This window comes from Achroia grisella, unplaced genomic scaffold (assembly GCF_030625045.1).
Source record: "Achroia grisella isolate CSIRO2021 unplaced genomic scaffold, CSIRO_AGI_Agris_v1 utg512, whole genome shotgun sequence".
Lineage (NCBI taxonomy): Eukaryota > Metazoa > Arthropoda > Insecta > Lepidoptera > Pyralidae > Achroia > Achroia grisella.
Window position 1 is genome coordinate 2,573,037 of NW_026712906.1, and position 13,182 is coordinate 2,586,218.

The 13,182-nt window shown below is 34.5% G+C and overlaps 1 protein-coding gene across 2 annotated transcripts; it reads right to left on the reverse strand.

The window, feature by feature from the left end:
* Window positions 1-1,443: 1,443 nt before the first annotated feature.
* LOC131846796 (uncharacterized) lies at window positions 1,444-13,018 on the reverse strand. Of its 2 annotated transcripts, XM_059196201.1 has the most exons (14): window positions 12,902-13,018; window positions 12,327-12,456; window positions 10,564-10,725; window positions 9,584-9,699; window positions 9,077-9,221; window positions 8,184-8,411; window positions 6,487-6,625; window positions 6,083-6,192; window positions 5,578-5,778; window positions 4,983-5,169; window positions 4,193-4,308; window positions 3,196-3,384; window positions 2,283-2,387; window positions 1,444-1,639 (listed from the first exon to the last, which is right to left on the reverse strand). In XM_059196201.1, exons 2-14 carry the CDS (start codon window positions 12,393-12,395, stop codon window positions 1,541-1,543), a joined length of 1,866 nt encoding a protein of 621 aa, XP_059052184.1. In that variant the 5' UTR covers window positions 12,396-12,456; window positions 12,902-13,018; the 3' UTR covers window positions 1,444-1,540. The 2 variants fall into 2 exon arrangements, with proteins under 2 accessions (XP_059052184.1, XP_059052185.1); XM_059196202.1 differs by lacking the exons at window positions 8,184-8,411; window positions 9,077-9,221; window positions 9,584-9,699; ... (1 more) ...; window positions 12,327-12,456; window positions 12,902-13,018 and adding an exon at window positions 6,982-7,371.
* Window positions 13,019-13,182: the final 164 nt, after the last annotated feature.

The following is a 13,182-nucleotide window of genomic DNA, read 5'->3' on the forward strand; positions in this document are numbered from 1 at the left end:
AATTCGTTACGGTCGAAGAATCCAAAAATAGTTCACATTACAATAAAAACGGTTTGTTTTTGACATTGACAGTTTTCTTTAATTTGAGACCACAGATTAGAATACTATAGTGCGGGTATTACATTATGATATGTACATGAAATGTAAATATAAATACTACAGATGGAAATAGATCTTTTACATTATTGCTAAGCTGTATGAGATATAAAAATGTATACTAATAATAAAATTTATAATATTATGTATATCTGTGATATTACATAAAAAAATACATTAAATTTGATAATGTAATACACTGGATGTGATACTTCTCATTACCATTATCAATATTTCATGGTAATATAGTAAAATAAAAATTATTAATTACGATTTGAGAGGATAAAAATGTAACTTGAACCAATAAAATTAAATTTATCTATGTTAATATGAAATTAATGAAACAGAACAGAATAGGACATAAAAATAATTATATTCACAAAGGCGGTTTTCTACAAAATAATTTATTTTAGTAGAGATTATAAAAATATAAGTTATCACTCGTATCATTATATTTAGTTCATGGACGCAGCATAGGTAGGTACTCAAAATTTTACGTATCCACGTAGGTATACAATTATTACATGATAGTCTTATGTAGGTATAATGGGAATGTATGAAAAAAGCAGAAAATATTTTCATTACATTCATCAATGAGTTCGTTACATACTTAGGTATATAGGATGCTTTTTTACGTAATTAGAATGGCAAACAACCTAATAATCCACCTGCTGCTAAATGACAACCGTCGCCTATATATCTACCTACTTGCATGAAAAGCGCCATAGAAACGACGTCATCATGTGAAGCTGTGATATCACTCTTATTGATATTTTAGGTGATCTACATACCTACATACATCTTGAAAATTTTTCATAATGTAAAAACAAGTTTCATACAATATAATCTGCACGAACTAAGAATGAGTGCGTAGCGGTTTCTATGTAGATTATCGCATGCCTCATACGTGTAAGAAAAAGCAACTCAGGTTTGTCGCTCGATCTTCTTGTTATGAGTCTACTTTCCGAATGAGTGGTAGAACGAAAAAATGTGATTATTCAAAAGTGCTTGTATGCATTTGAATAAAGATTGTGTCTGTTTCTATTTCCTGTAATTTCATTGCCTTAATTTCATTCTTGAACCGGACCACAGATAAAAGCAAGCTCCTTAGCCACGCAGACGAATCTTTATAGAGATGTTGTAGTTGCCTTCTAACTAAATTCGTTAAGGGGTTACTGTTAACCCAAAGACTGTAATAGGAGTTATTAGGTATAAAAAATATTAATATCCATTTTGTTTTATTATATTCTCTTAATAATATTATTATAAAAAATAGAGTCTATATACAAAAGGCACAAGTGGGAAAATGTCAATAGTATAGAAATATATAATTAGCATTAACCAACATTACAGCTAACCAGTTACAACAAATATAAGTGCAAAAAGTATAATAAATTATGTATATATAGTCTAAAATATAATTAGGTACGTAATATTAAATATATTATCGTTCTCTTATCGCATTTAAAATTTCAACTAAACCCCTATTGACTTTTAGGGTCACTAGCTTGGTTTCCACCATTGTGAAATCGCTTAATTCCATCTGTAATACAAAAAGAATATATTAAAAAATAACAATCATTACCTAAGTAATTTTATTAATATTATAAACGCGAAAGTTTGTGAGTATGGATGGATGTTTGTTACTCTTTTACGCAAAAACTACTGAATGGGTAAAACAGTAATATAGCTTATACATCAAAATAACATATAGGTTAAAATTTCACGCGGGTTAAACCGTGGGCACAGCTAGTCAGTGATAAATGATTAAGGATGAGATCGTTCTGAAAGTTTAGTAATGTATATATACTTGATAATTTTTTGTAGTATAGGGGACAAAAGAGCTTGACTTACACCTAATGGTAAGTGATTATCACCGCCCAGTACTGCAAATACTAAGGGAATTTTAGGTGCATTCGCGGCGTTCTTACTTAGGTAGGTAGATTGGTAATAATGTGGAGTAACTACCACATTACTAGAAATGTACTACGTCAGGTTGCTCTCCACGCGGTTCTCCCTGGAAACCATTGCGATAAACTCACGGTGAATTTACCACGATGGGCCAACTGACCTATCCTTATGCTCATCTTATTATCCTTCACTGGAGCCATCGTAAACCGTTAGCGAAGGCAAGTGCACCATTCCGTTATCATCCATAAGAAAAAAAAGGAGACATGTTATCTTACCCCATCGGGTGGATCCTTGTCCCGCGGGGCGAACCTTCCATACATCCGTTCGCAGATGGCACACAGACCGCACCACGTGCGGTACTTTATAGTATTCTCGTCGGTCTGAAAAAAAAAACAGCGCACATTGCAGCCTAATAAAACAAGTCAAGTTAAATATCAATTCTTCATGGAGCGTCATTTTAGCGGCTTATGAACGTTAAGTTTTTTTGTATTAACATTTATTAATATTGCAATTAACAACTAAATTCATACTGTTTAAATGTAGAAAACCGTATGAAGTTAGTTCCAATAAAGAAATAGAAGTGAATTCAAAATAATAATTAACCATAACAATAATTAGCAAAAAACGAATCTTAACTTTTATTTTAACTTTATTAACTTAAGGTAAAGAACACTATTTTGTTCCTACTGTCTAGTTCAGTTTCAGATTCAATTGAGAACTGGTATGGAACTCAACTGAATTTCTGTCTTAAACGAATACATATGACGTCACGCCTAGTCATGAGTAAAAAACAGTAATCACTTTCGTACCTTGTCACAATAAGTAAACATTGACAACAGAGACCAAACGGCCGTGAGTTCGAATCTAACCGACACCATAAATCCTCATGTGTCAATTTATATTTCCGAATGTCTCTCCGGTCATGGAAAGACCGTTAACAAACTCCAAAAATAATGCGAGAGATGGTGGTTATCGCTTACTGCCACGTAGGAATCAAATATTACATTCCACTTGCAATGTTGTCAATTCTGAGAAGAACTGACAAAAAACTCAACACTATTACAAAAACTATTGTACATTCCGAACTCTAGGACTCCGGACTCTAGATTTGACTTGTCATACTCGTAAGTATTCTTAATAGAGATATAGATACATAAAACATTTTTTTTTGTTTTTAAGAGTCATTACCTCCTCTGCATCTTCACCGTCATTGACTATAGGCTTCTTATACCCTGTCTCTAATAAAGTCAGTTTGATTTCATCCGGTATGTTTTCTTCTTCCTCGTAATTCTCCCAGTCCATGATTCGTTTGAAGTGTTCCGCCTGCTGTGGTGTGAGGATGCCGCCCATCATCAAGACGAGACCTTCCTCTATGCTCTGAGAAAACAATAAATAAATAAGCCTGGACAATTAACACAGCGTCATCTAGTCTCATGGCAAACAGAGCTTGTGTTATTTTTACCATGAGACTAGATGTTATTTCAGGCGTCCATTTAGGCTACGGTAATCGTTTACGATCAGATGGGCCGTATGCTTAATTACCACCATTGTAGTATAAAAAAACAGGGACTAGTGGCCCAGTTAATTAATGTCCCATGTCAGTTCGACCTCTACGCGGTCGCGTTTTCTATTATACTCTACTGGTTTCCTGGCAGCGTATACCACTAACGAAAGCAAGTGCACCATTCCATATTTAAATCTGCAATGGTTTTGGGAAGGAACTGACTCCTGACTTCTGACTTCATCAAACTGTACACTGTTTAAATAAATTTATTATTATTTTCATTCACTGAGAAAAAATATACTTAATTTTATTGCCAGAATTACCTATTAGTATCGCGAGCAAAACAACTTCACAGACCATAATTAAACGGTGTATATAATATTTCAGTTGTTTGTTTGAATTTGGTGCGTCCATTAATTATTAAGATGACGTTGATTATTTTAAGCAGACATAAAGCAGGCGGGCCGTATGCCTCATTATATTGATTAACTCTATATTAAATATTGATATAGTCTATTTTTATGTCAACCGGTCTAACATTACTTTCACTACATAATATTACATTTTATACTTCTTATGATGTATTTGCCGCACTTCCATATGCATTTAGTGAAAAGCTGTAAATTTGAAATTACAAACAGACACTTAAATTTTATATATGTCTATAGATTAGATCATCACCTTAATTGGCATCCTGTATCCTCGTAACCTGAACTTCCTGAGTACCGTAAGGTAGAGTAACTGCTTCGATTTCTTCAACGTTACGAAGCGAGCTGCATAATTCATTGGTGATAACGCTGTAAAATAATTAATAGAGTACCACAATACATATACAATACATGAGAAAGATAAAGAAAAGATTTTTAAAATGTAATATATATATTTATTCGTTTATAACTGTGAATTATTGGCTTGATATAAATATAGGAAACGAAATTTCAAATTATAGGAAAGAGAATTATGGGATGTTGAATGAAAGGGAAACATAGATGTATTCCCACACATATGAGAGAGAGGAAGCTAACGGGGAAAAACAAAATAAGGAAATAGAACCTAAAACATTATAGAGACTAAGAAATATATGAAAAATTGCCGACATAAGTGAAAACTATTATTTGCTCCTGTGCCTACACTTGTAACATTTCTGTCGACACTTGAGACCCTTCCAATTAGTTTACGTCTCCATTAACAAGTGTAAAATCAGTCTACGTCCCGACTCCGCGTCGACTGGACGCGTTATTAATAAACCACGTAGCACACTACTAATAAACTTAATAATGTCTAATAAATAGTGCAATCATTTTACTGGTATATTCACTACCTACATACTACAATAAATAATATACTATGTTGCGGCACCTCATCACAACATATATAACACTACAGTGATGAGGATACCACCGCGCTACACTTCCATTAAATCCCAAATTAATTTGAGAAAGCCGCAGTTTTTGAAATTAAGTATACTTACACTCAAGCGCGTATGAATCGATGGGTAAAGAGAATTGCGCATTTTGGCGGGAAAAGATTCTGGGGATATGCAACCAGTCGCCGAGGCTCATCGCCGGCACTTTCATTTCACGAAGCAAAGTCTGCATCTCCTGACCCAACTGTCGTTCTGGACGGGTCCTTAGCGCTTCTTCTAGAACATACCGACGCTGTAAAAGAAACAAAAAGACATATCATTGACAGCCTCGGTGATCCAGCGTTTTAGCACACCGATTCACTTCAAGTGAGAAGTGGCAGTAAAATTACTGGGTGGCATGACATCTTATTATTCTGGAATGTATACGCATGGTATTCAATTTATTATATTAAATAAAATAAAAAAATTGAAACTGTAGGTAGGTACTTTTAACTTTTTTATTTTATTTAATGTTTTATTATATTTTTATTTCATATATTTCATATGGTAGAACAGCCATAGGGATATGTATGTATGTAAGGTCTTCATACGAAGTTATAAACAATCGATGGAGTTCCTTTAGGAATTCGGATTCAAGACACAGTGCATTTTAATAATAAAACCTAGTCAATAATAAAACATAAACTTAAATAGTACCTACTTTAGTATCAAATTCAGTTTCGATAGCTTCCTCATCAACTTCCCTGTGCAAGTATTTCAGGATGTCATCATCAAGGAATGAGTCCGTCTTCCTGGCAGTGCCCGTTTTGATAACAGGCAAGATAATGATTTCGTCATCAGCTGAGGGGGCGATGGATCCCCGAGAGCTGGGGTTCTGGGAGTCGGTGCCTATTCCGGCAATCTGCAGGTATAAAATTGAAATTACAAAAAAAAGGAATGTGATTTCTGCACGAATAACAATAATAATAAAACAAACAATAGTTCATTGATTTGCATTATTTTGTTTTATATATGCATTAATTTGTATTTCTGTTTGGTTAATATAAAAATAAATCCATAATAAACTGATTTCATCCGAGGACGCTAATTTTCTACAATGAATTCAAATTCTTAGCAAATTGAAAATTTTACCACCACGCACCACAGACCCTGCTAGAATAAACCAGGCAGGTGAACTATTTAATATCCATATATTAAAAACAGACCTGTGTCTCGGGATCTTGCTGCGCCTGAGCAGCTAGACCTGCAGAAGTCAGACGATCGCTTCCGCCCTGACGACCCTTACGCCGCCTTTTGCCGCGTCTCCGACTTTCACCTAATTTATTGTAATAAATAGAAAATAATTGTAAATAAATAATTACATACTTACTTAACTGGCATTCTCCCTCCCCCCCCGTCTTCAATCGGGAGCATAGTATATTGAGACTAAAAAAAATTGCAAGTCACATTTTCAGTGTAATAAAAAGAAACTACTCAATTTCTATTTTGTTCTTTAAAATTTCCTTCAGCAAAGTTTGTTGATTTATCTAAACGCATACTTACAACGCTGACTAAACGGAGCGTTAAGAAAAACACATTTATACATGTTTATGTAATAATTTATGCCTACCTCCTTCTTCCATATTTGCCAATGCATTTTCACTGCCATCATTTGATTCCTTGTCACCCTTTGAACGCTGCGAGGCTGGCGCATCGTTTTTATTTTTGCTCTTAATAGCTTTGCCTATATTCAAAGCTTTTAACTGATTCTGAAACAAATCAATATGACACATATAATTGGGTACATGTATGGTATATTTTAGTTTATGTAGTAATACCGTCTTAGGAAATAAATATTGCAACCTATTTACCAAGATTTTTATATACAAGTGCACATTTTGATTAGGTCAACGTTTTCAGTTAAATCGGTTGTTTAACATGTTCGTGATTGGTAGGTTATCTGTAAGTAAATTAGATGGAATATAAAATTATAAGATTGATACGATAATGTGATGTTTATAGCGCTGTATAAGAAGGTACATAACGGTCGTCATTCCTTGCAAAAAATAGATTTCAGTCTCAACCCTTTTATTTGAACAGGAGAAATACACTATGTAAAAAGTACCTCAAGTTTTCGAAAAAAGTCGTCACTGTTATAGCTCAACGGTTTTTCCTTTTTAACTGTTTTTGAGATTTTGATACTTGGCAGCCTCATTCGTTTCCTTTGCCCGGTGGTACCCCAAGCAGTCATAGACAAGGCAATATTGGACGCTCCTCTCTTTCTACTTTTCGGTGCATAATTAATCACTATTCTTGTCACGTGCATAAGACTGCAATCACATGGCGAAGGTGCTTCCAACGGTGGGAGTCGCAAAGGTCTACGTTTAATGCGTCTAGGTTTGAAAGACACTAAATTATCGCCTGAGACATAGAAACTCTTCTCTTTGGTTTTTCTCTCTTTTTTATCATTATTAACGGATAACAGTTTAGTTTTCGATATCAAGAACGGCAACATAATTTTGACAAAACTTTAGCTATGTATGTTTCAGTAACCCGTTTAACTTTGAAACGAACGACTATCGTACTAACGTCAAAAGGTTATTAATTGATAATTTTATTTATCAGTCGTATCACTTACATAGATATTAAGTTGTGGAGGTTGCAACGCTCTAGTAATTTCACAAGAGTGTAGTAGGAACAATCGTTATCAGATAACAAAGGCCTTAACATTTAGAAAATAGAAATATTTGAAGAGCTTGTTTGTCTAACAGTAGCACCCACTATGACTCAATTATTGGCTTAAAAATATAATTACTAACAGAGTAAATGTGTTTCTAAGATATTTCTTTGATCTCATTTTACTGGTATGCCAGCCGTAATCATAATTCTATCGTTCTCCATAAATAGAAAAAATATGCATTCTGATGAAAGAATATATAAACATTCTTTCATCAGGAATGCATATTTTTTTTACTTTTTTCACAAAACTTCTGCATGGATTCGAGACTATATATGTCACAGCAGAGTCATAGAAATACCGAATTCAAATATATTACATAGTTTACATATATATTATATTTATATACTTATGTATTACTTATAATTAATATATAACAAATATGTAGGTATATATTACACACCTCTTATTGAGACTCGATTACCTTTACGAAAATTTCTGCCGTATCAATTCGCAACTGAAGTCAATATTTAAATAATAAATAGTAACGAGTATAATAAGTGAGTGATATAAATAAAAATAATAAAAAAGAAACTCGAATTCATGGGTTCTGCGTCCCGGGACACAGCTATATTAGTAAACCAAATTACCTTTTTTGCTGTTCTGACACTGAGTGGCTCTTTCACAGGCATGGCTCTCTTTGAGAGTACGAGAGGTGAGGCCAATGGTGGTAGCTGTTCACATTGGCCCTTTAGTAAACGGTTGTGTGCGCCTTCGGAGAGGTTCAAGGAAGGTAGAGTAGAGCGCTCGTTGGTTGCGGTTGTGGTTTGTCCAGCGGTCATATCCGACGTTGTGTATCCGTGGTAATAAAGAGTTTCCTGTAAATTTCAGCATTTTGTTAAAAATGACAATAAACCTTAACCAGAGTGTTGGGTTGCCAACTGAATTGACGAAAAACAGGATTTGAAGTAGGAAAAGCCAGGAGAATCCAGAGACAGTTGCAATAGTTAAATTAGTATATAGTGAAAATGATACTCAAGTAATTATATTGTAAAAATCATATTAACATAAAATAATTAATTTTTCCCTACAGTCAATTATTTTGCACCTTTAGGACTATTTTGTTCCTTTCTTGACAACGACTTGCATTTTAGTGCTACGTATAGGTGTCCCTCACATTGCTAATTAATACAACTCATACATAGAGGGCGAAGGGGATTTTGGCAATGGGGGAAGGGGGGTTAGCAATGTGGACTAAATTGCTAGTAATGGGGTTACCCATTACTAGCAATGTATGCCAGATTAACTTTCACCCGGTTCCGCTGGGATTCATCGTGGCAAACTGCATTTGTCATCCTCTACTTGTGCCTCGTCAGCGTAAACCGTTGAAGTAGACGCTAGATTGCTAGATGCACCGTCTAGTAACAAGATCACCATAAGACTTAGAACTCAACTCAAAGACCCTAAAGGGGTCGAACACCGACATAGCATGTATGACGACGTATACTTTAAAACTCGTACACAGAAAACTTATGGTACCTACTTGGCTGTGACTTCTTCTTAAGTCCAGGACGATGGTGGTCCTTGGATGTGGCTGGTCGGGTGTAAGGCATCTCCTCGAGCCTCTGGACTTACCGCTGGCGAGCGTCGGAGCTGGCGTGAGGGGTCTCGAATCAGTTTCCGCATACCTAAAATTCAAGGAGAATATCGTAGTGATTGTGAGATGTTTTAATAATGATAAACAAGCGTCGTCTATACAAATAAATTAAACTGAAGTGGATTTCTTTTAATATGTAATAAGGAGTAACTTAGGCTACTTTATTTTAGAAAAATAAAGTTAAATTCCACGCGGACGAAGTCGCGGGAACAGCTAGTTACGTAATAAGACCTCACCCTTTATGGTATAAAAGTCATTAGGTATATTTACGTAAGTAAATTAAAGGTTTAACACGCGATGCGTCAACTGCGTTATAATAGATTAATTATAGCAGATACTGCCCGTTTATAGTCCATATACAGAAGTGAATTGACTTGTTAATTATGTTCTCACCTTCTGAACATGTCTTCAGTGACAATATCGTGCGGGGTTTTGTTTTTTTCCGGTACATTTTGGTCTTGAAACTTCGCCAGATCCTCATGGAGAAAATGTTGTTTTCCTTCTAAAAACTAAAGAATATAAATTTAAAACATAATATGATATTATAAATTATAGATGTAAATTATGTACAAACTACTAGACTAAATTTAGTAGATAGATAAGTTAAGAAAAAATTGAAAAAATTGTAATCAGAAAGGGAAACATCACACAAGTAAAACTACGGAAAACACCGAAACAGCCAGCTTATAGGTACTATGGATATCATAGAAAAAGTATCGATGATGAGCGTTTAGCATACCACCATCAGAATTGAACCCGCTACGGGTTCAATTCCTTGTACGATACGAAGTTTATTTATGAGTAAGATTGTATTGGTATCGGTGATTTCTATGTAGGTATATTAAGAATGCATAGGCAATACATGTATTTAAAAATTTTTAGCACTTATTTAGCATTACCTCTACCCACTTTTTAGCTTTTTGGGACTAGACGGACCTGTGTTAATGGTTTTCGATTATTATTAATATTATTATTACAATGTGGAAAGATTTTACTTTAGTTTTTAAACTACTTATATTAGTTTGTAGGGTATAAAAATGTTGACAGATTTTAAAAGGCTGTCTTATCAGCCAGCAACATTCAGCCAGACTGTATTTTACTGGGGCAACACCAAGGGATATAGCCAGTCTTACTAATATTACAAAAGTGAAAGTTTGTGAGTGTGGATGGATATTTACTACTCTTTCACGCAAAAATTACTAAACGGATTTTTATGAAATTTCACAATAACATAAGTTATGCATCACAATAACACATAGGCTCTAATTTAAAAAGATATTATGTAAATTGGGCGAAATATAATGATCAATGTCAAGCAAGTGTGATGTAGGCGAAGTTGCACGGGTCAGCTAGTAATATATATTAGCACTCACCCAATTGTCTTTAGCTCGTTTGACGTATTCCTTGGCTTCTGTGTCAGCTGGATGGTTGCACAGCACTGAGCATCCATGAGGGAACGGGTTGTACAGTCCCGCGTACGGTCGCAGCATAAACGGTGCCGGTGTTACCTCGCATCGTAGTTCCAAGTTGGTACTCTGGATCGATACGAAATGAACATACTTTATATTATAGATGTTCATATCACTACTTAATGGATTTATTTTATTTTATTTTATTCCACTACAATTAGCATGTGTGAGACCACAATATTAAGTGTAGTGGCGGTTTAATCGTCTGAAGATGCCTCGTTCAAAGGCTAAACACGTGTTGCAATATGGTTGTAGACTCAAGGTTCGTGTTTCGATTGTAGGGTGTGATATGGAGTGAAATTACAAAATAACGCATATGTTAACGGTTTACTCTGGCAGGGCACATGATAACGTGATATCCGTGGTGGTGTTCGTGTTCCTTTATAGACGACGGTTGCCACTTTCCATCAGGTGGTCCACCAGTTTGCTTGCCATTCAAATTACGTAAAAAAAGTTTAGCTTCCTCAATATATTACCTACTTCTAACACTTAAGCGCAGTTAGCTATCTCCTAGTAATAACTGCTCCTAACTGGTTTTCGAGACGGGCAAACATAAACAGATAAACAGGCGTATAATTTAAAGATACATTCCGCAGTTTCTAGTTAACGTCGGCTGGGAGATTTTAGACTTATCACAATATAAAAGCAGTGTAAATCATTCTGTCTTACACACCACATTATTTATTCATGTAGCGAACTCAGCTCAACTTTCCGTCCTTTTAGGGTTACGTGTGCGTGCGACAATAAATAAATATTGATTTAATTTAATTACACTTAGAAACTACTGTTACTTAAATGTATGAAACTACAAAAAGACACTGACGTTAATTAGTGCATAAATCAATCTATATCTATATGGGGGAAGGAATTATTACTGACGTGAACTGTGCCCAATTGCATGTGAATTAGTGTTGTGCCACTAGTTCACATTACTAATAATCTTCTAGTAAGTCTCTAGGCAAAAGAGGCTGGACATCCACGTGGTCTTCTCTGAAAACTATAGTTGTTATTTCATGGTAAATTCGCCACGATCGGTTATACCTAATCCGACTTCAACTTCATTCTATCACCCTCCACTGGTGCATATGCGCCGTTAGCACAGGCTGCACCAATACATAATTATCAAACAAAAAGCATATAAAAGTAGTCACAGTATAAGGCTTGTATTTTAATAATTCTTTATTTTTTTTACTCAGTGAAGTATGGACGGGACTAAAACAAAATTTTAATTTATAAAACTCATATGTATGTTCAGAACTCTCACTACGCGAGTTTAACTTACACTTGACTCTTTTTGCTTATATTGTTTCTATATACAAGCTTTTAGTGATTGATTTAGTAACTACGTTATTCGTGAATTTCGGAAAATAATTATTTACTCTCATCTCTCATCAAATATAAATATTTTCTCCAAAAATTGCTAAACAACATATGAGTCATATACAGGGTAAACAATTTTTATTAAAAAAAGATATTCAATCAAACCGATTCAGAGAGTAGATATTAGAGAAAATGTTTGTGGTGTAATAGAAAAATAAAATAATATAATAAACGAAAGAACTCTTATAGAAAATAAAGCCGCGTGGGTCCTAAGTTTCGAACGACATAGATTGTTTATTTTGACGATATACCTATTATCTGTATAGTTAATTAATTTGGGGACTCACCTTTTGTTTGGTATTCGTAGACTTTTGTTGCACACTCGCCAGCAATCCTGTGTTGCTTGTTAATCCCATGTTTCCATTATTCTCTATTTTTTATATATATAAATGCGGCGTTCACTCCGTCCTAAATGCGCTAGGAATATCGATCAATCCATCTCTTAGTTACGAACGCTTCACAATAAATAGATCTTGTAAAACAGACCGTATAAAATATTGGATGTTGACAGTTGAAATGAATATGCCAAATGTATGTATATTTCTTTATACAAAACTAAATGTATTCTAGGTATAGAAATGTGGACTGAGTTTAAACACTGTAGAGCTCTATCAAAGTAACTCTATGCGTCTGGCTCGCTTTCACATCTAAACTACTGAACCGATTTAAATACAATTTGGTATAAAGATAGATTAGACCTTGAGAAAGAACATTTAATGCGAAAAAACGATTGTAAGGAGTTGAAAGATTGTATGGTAGATCCGTCATCTTTAAAGCTTATTTTTAGAAGTTCGAAACTTATTTTTTAAGCTGTTGCTTAAATACAAATAAACATGATATTCAAGTTTTGTAAACATATTACCTTTATGGGGGTTAAATTAAATTAGGCGATGACAGTTTGTACGGAAATTCGTAATTTTTGGAGCCAGAACGATCAAACTTTTTTGTTTGGATTTTAGGGTTAGATTAAATATTTTTTTCTTTATTTGGTTAAGTTCAGGCGGACTAAGTCGTTGGTACAGCTCGTTTTATATAAATAAGAGAGAATGTCAAGAAATGTGGAGCCATCATTAAAGCGAAAATCGTCTGTGAGTATATTGTCTCACTTATTTCATCCGCCAAAGAAATTGCTTTATAAGCTTC

What these genes read in the sequence shown, in the direction of transcription:
- LOC131846796 (XM_059196201.1), bottom strand. Translation starts at nt 12,395, where the DNA reads ATGGGATTAACAAGCAACACAGGATTGCTGGCGAGTGTGCAACAAAAG. An exon ending in ACTGAAGACATGTTCAGAAG is followed by an intron (nt 9,222 to 9,583) that starts GTGAGAACATAA and finishes CTTGAATTTTAG; the next exon opens with GTATGCGGAAACTGATTCGA. An exon ending in TAAGAAGAAGTCACAGCCAA is followed by an intron (nt 8,412 to 9,076) that starts GTAGGTACCATA and finishes TGAAATTTACAG; the next exon opens with GAAACTCTTTATTACCACGG.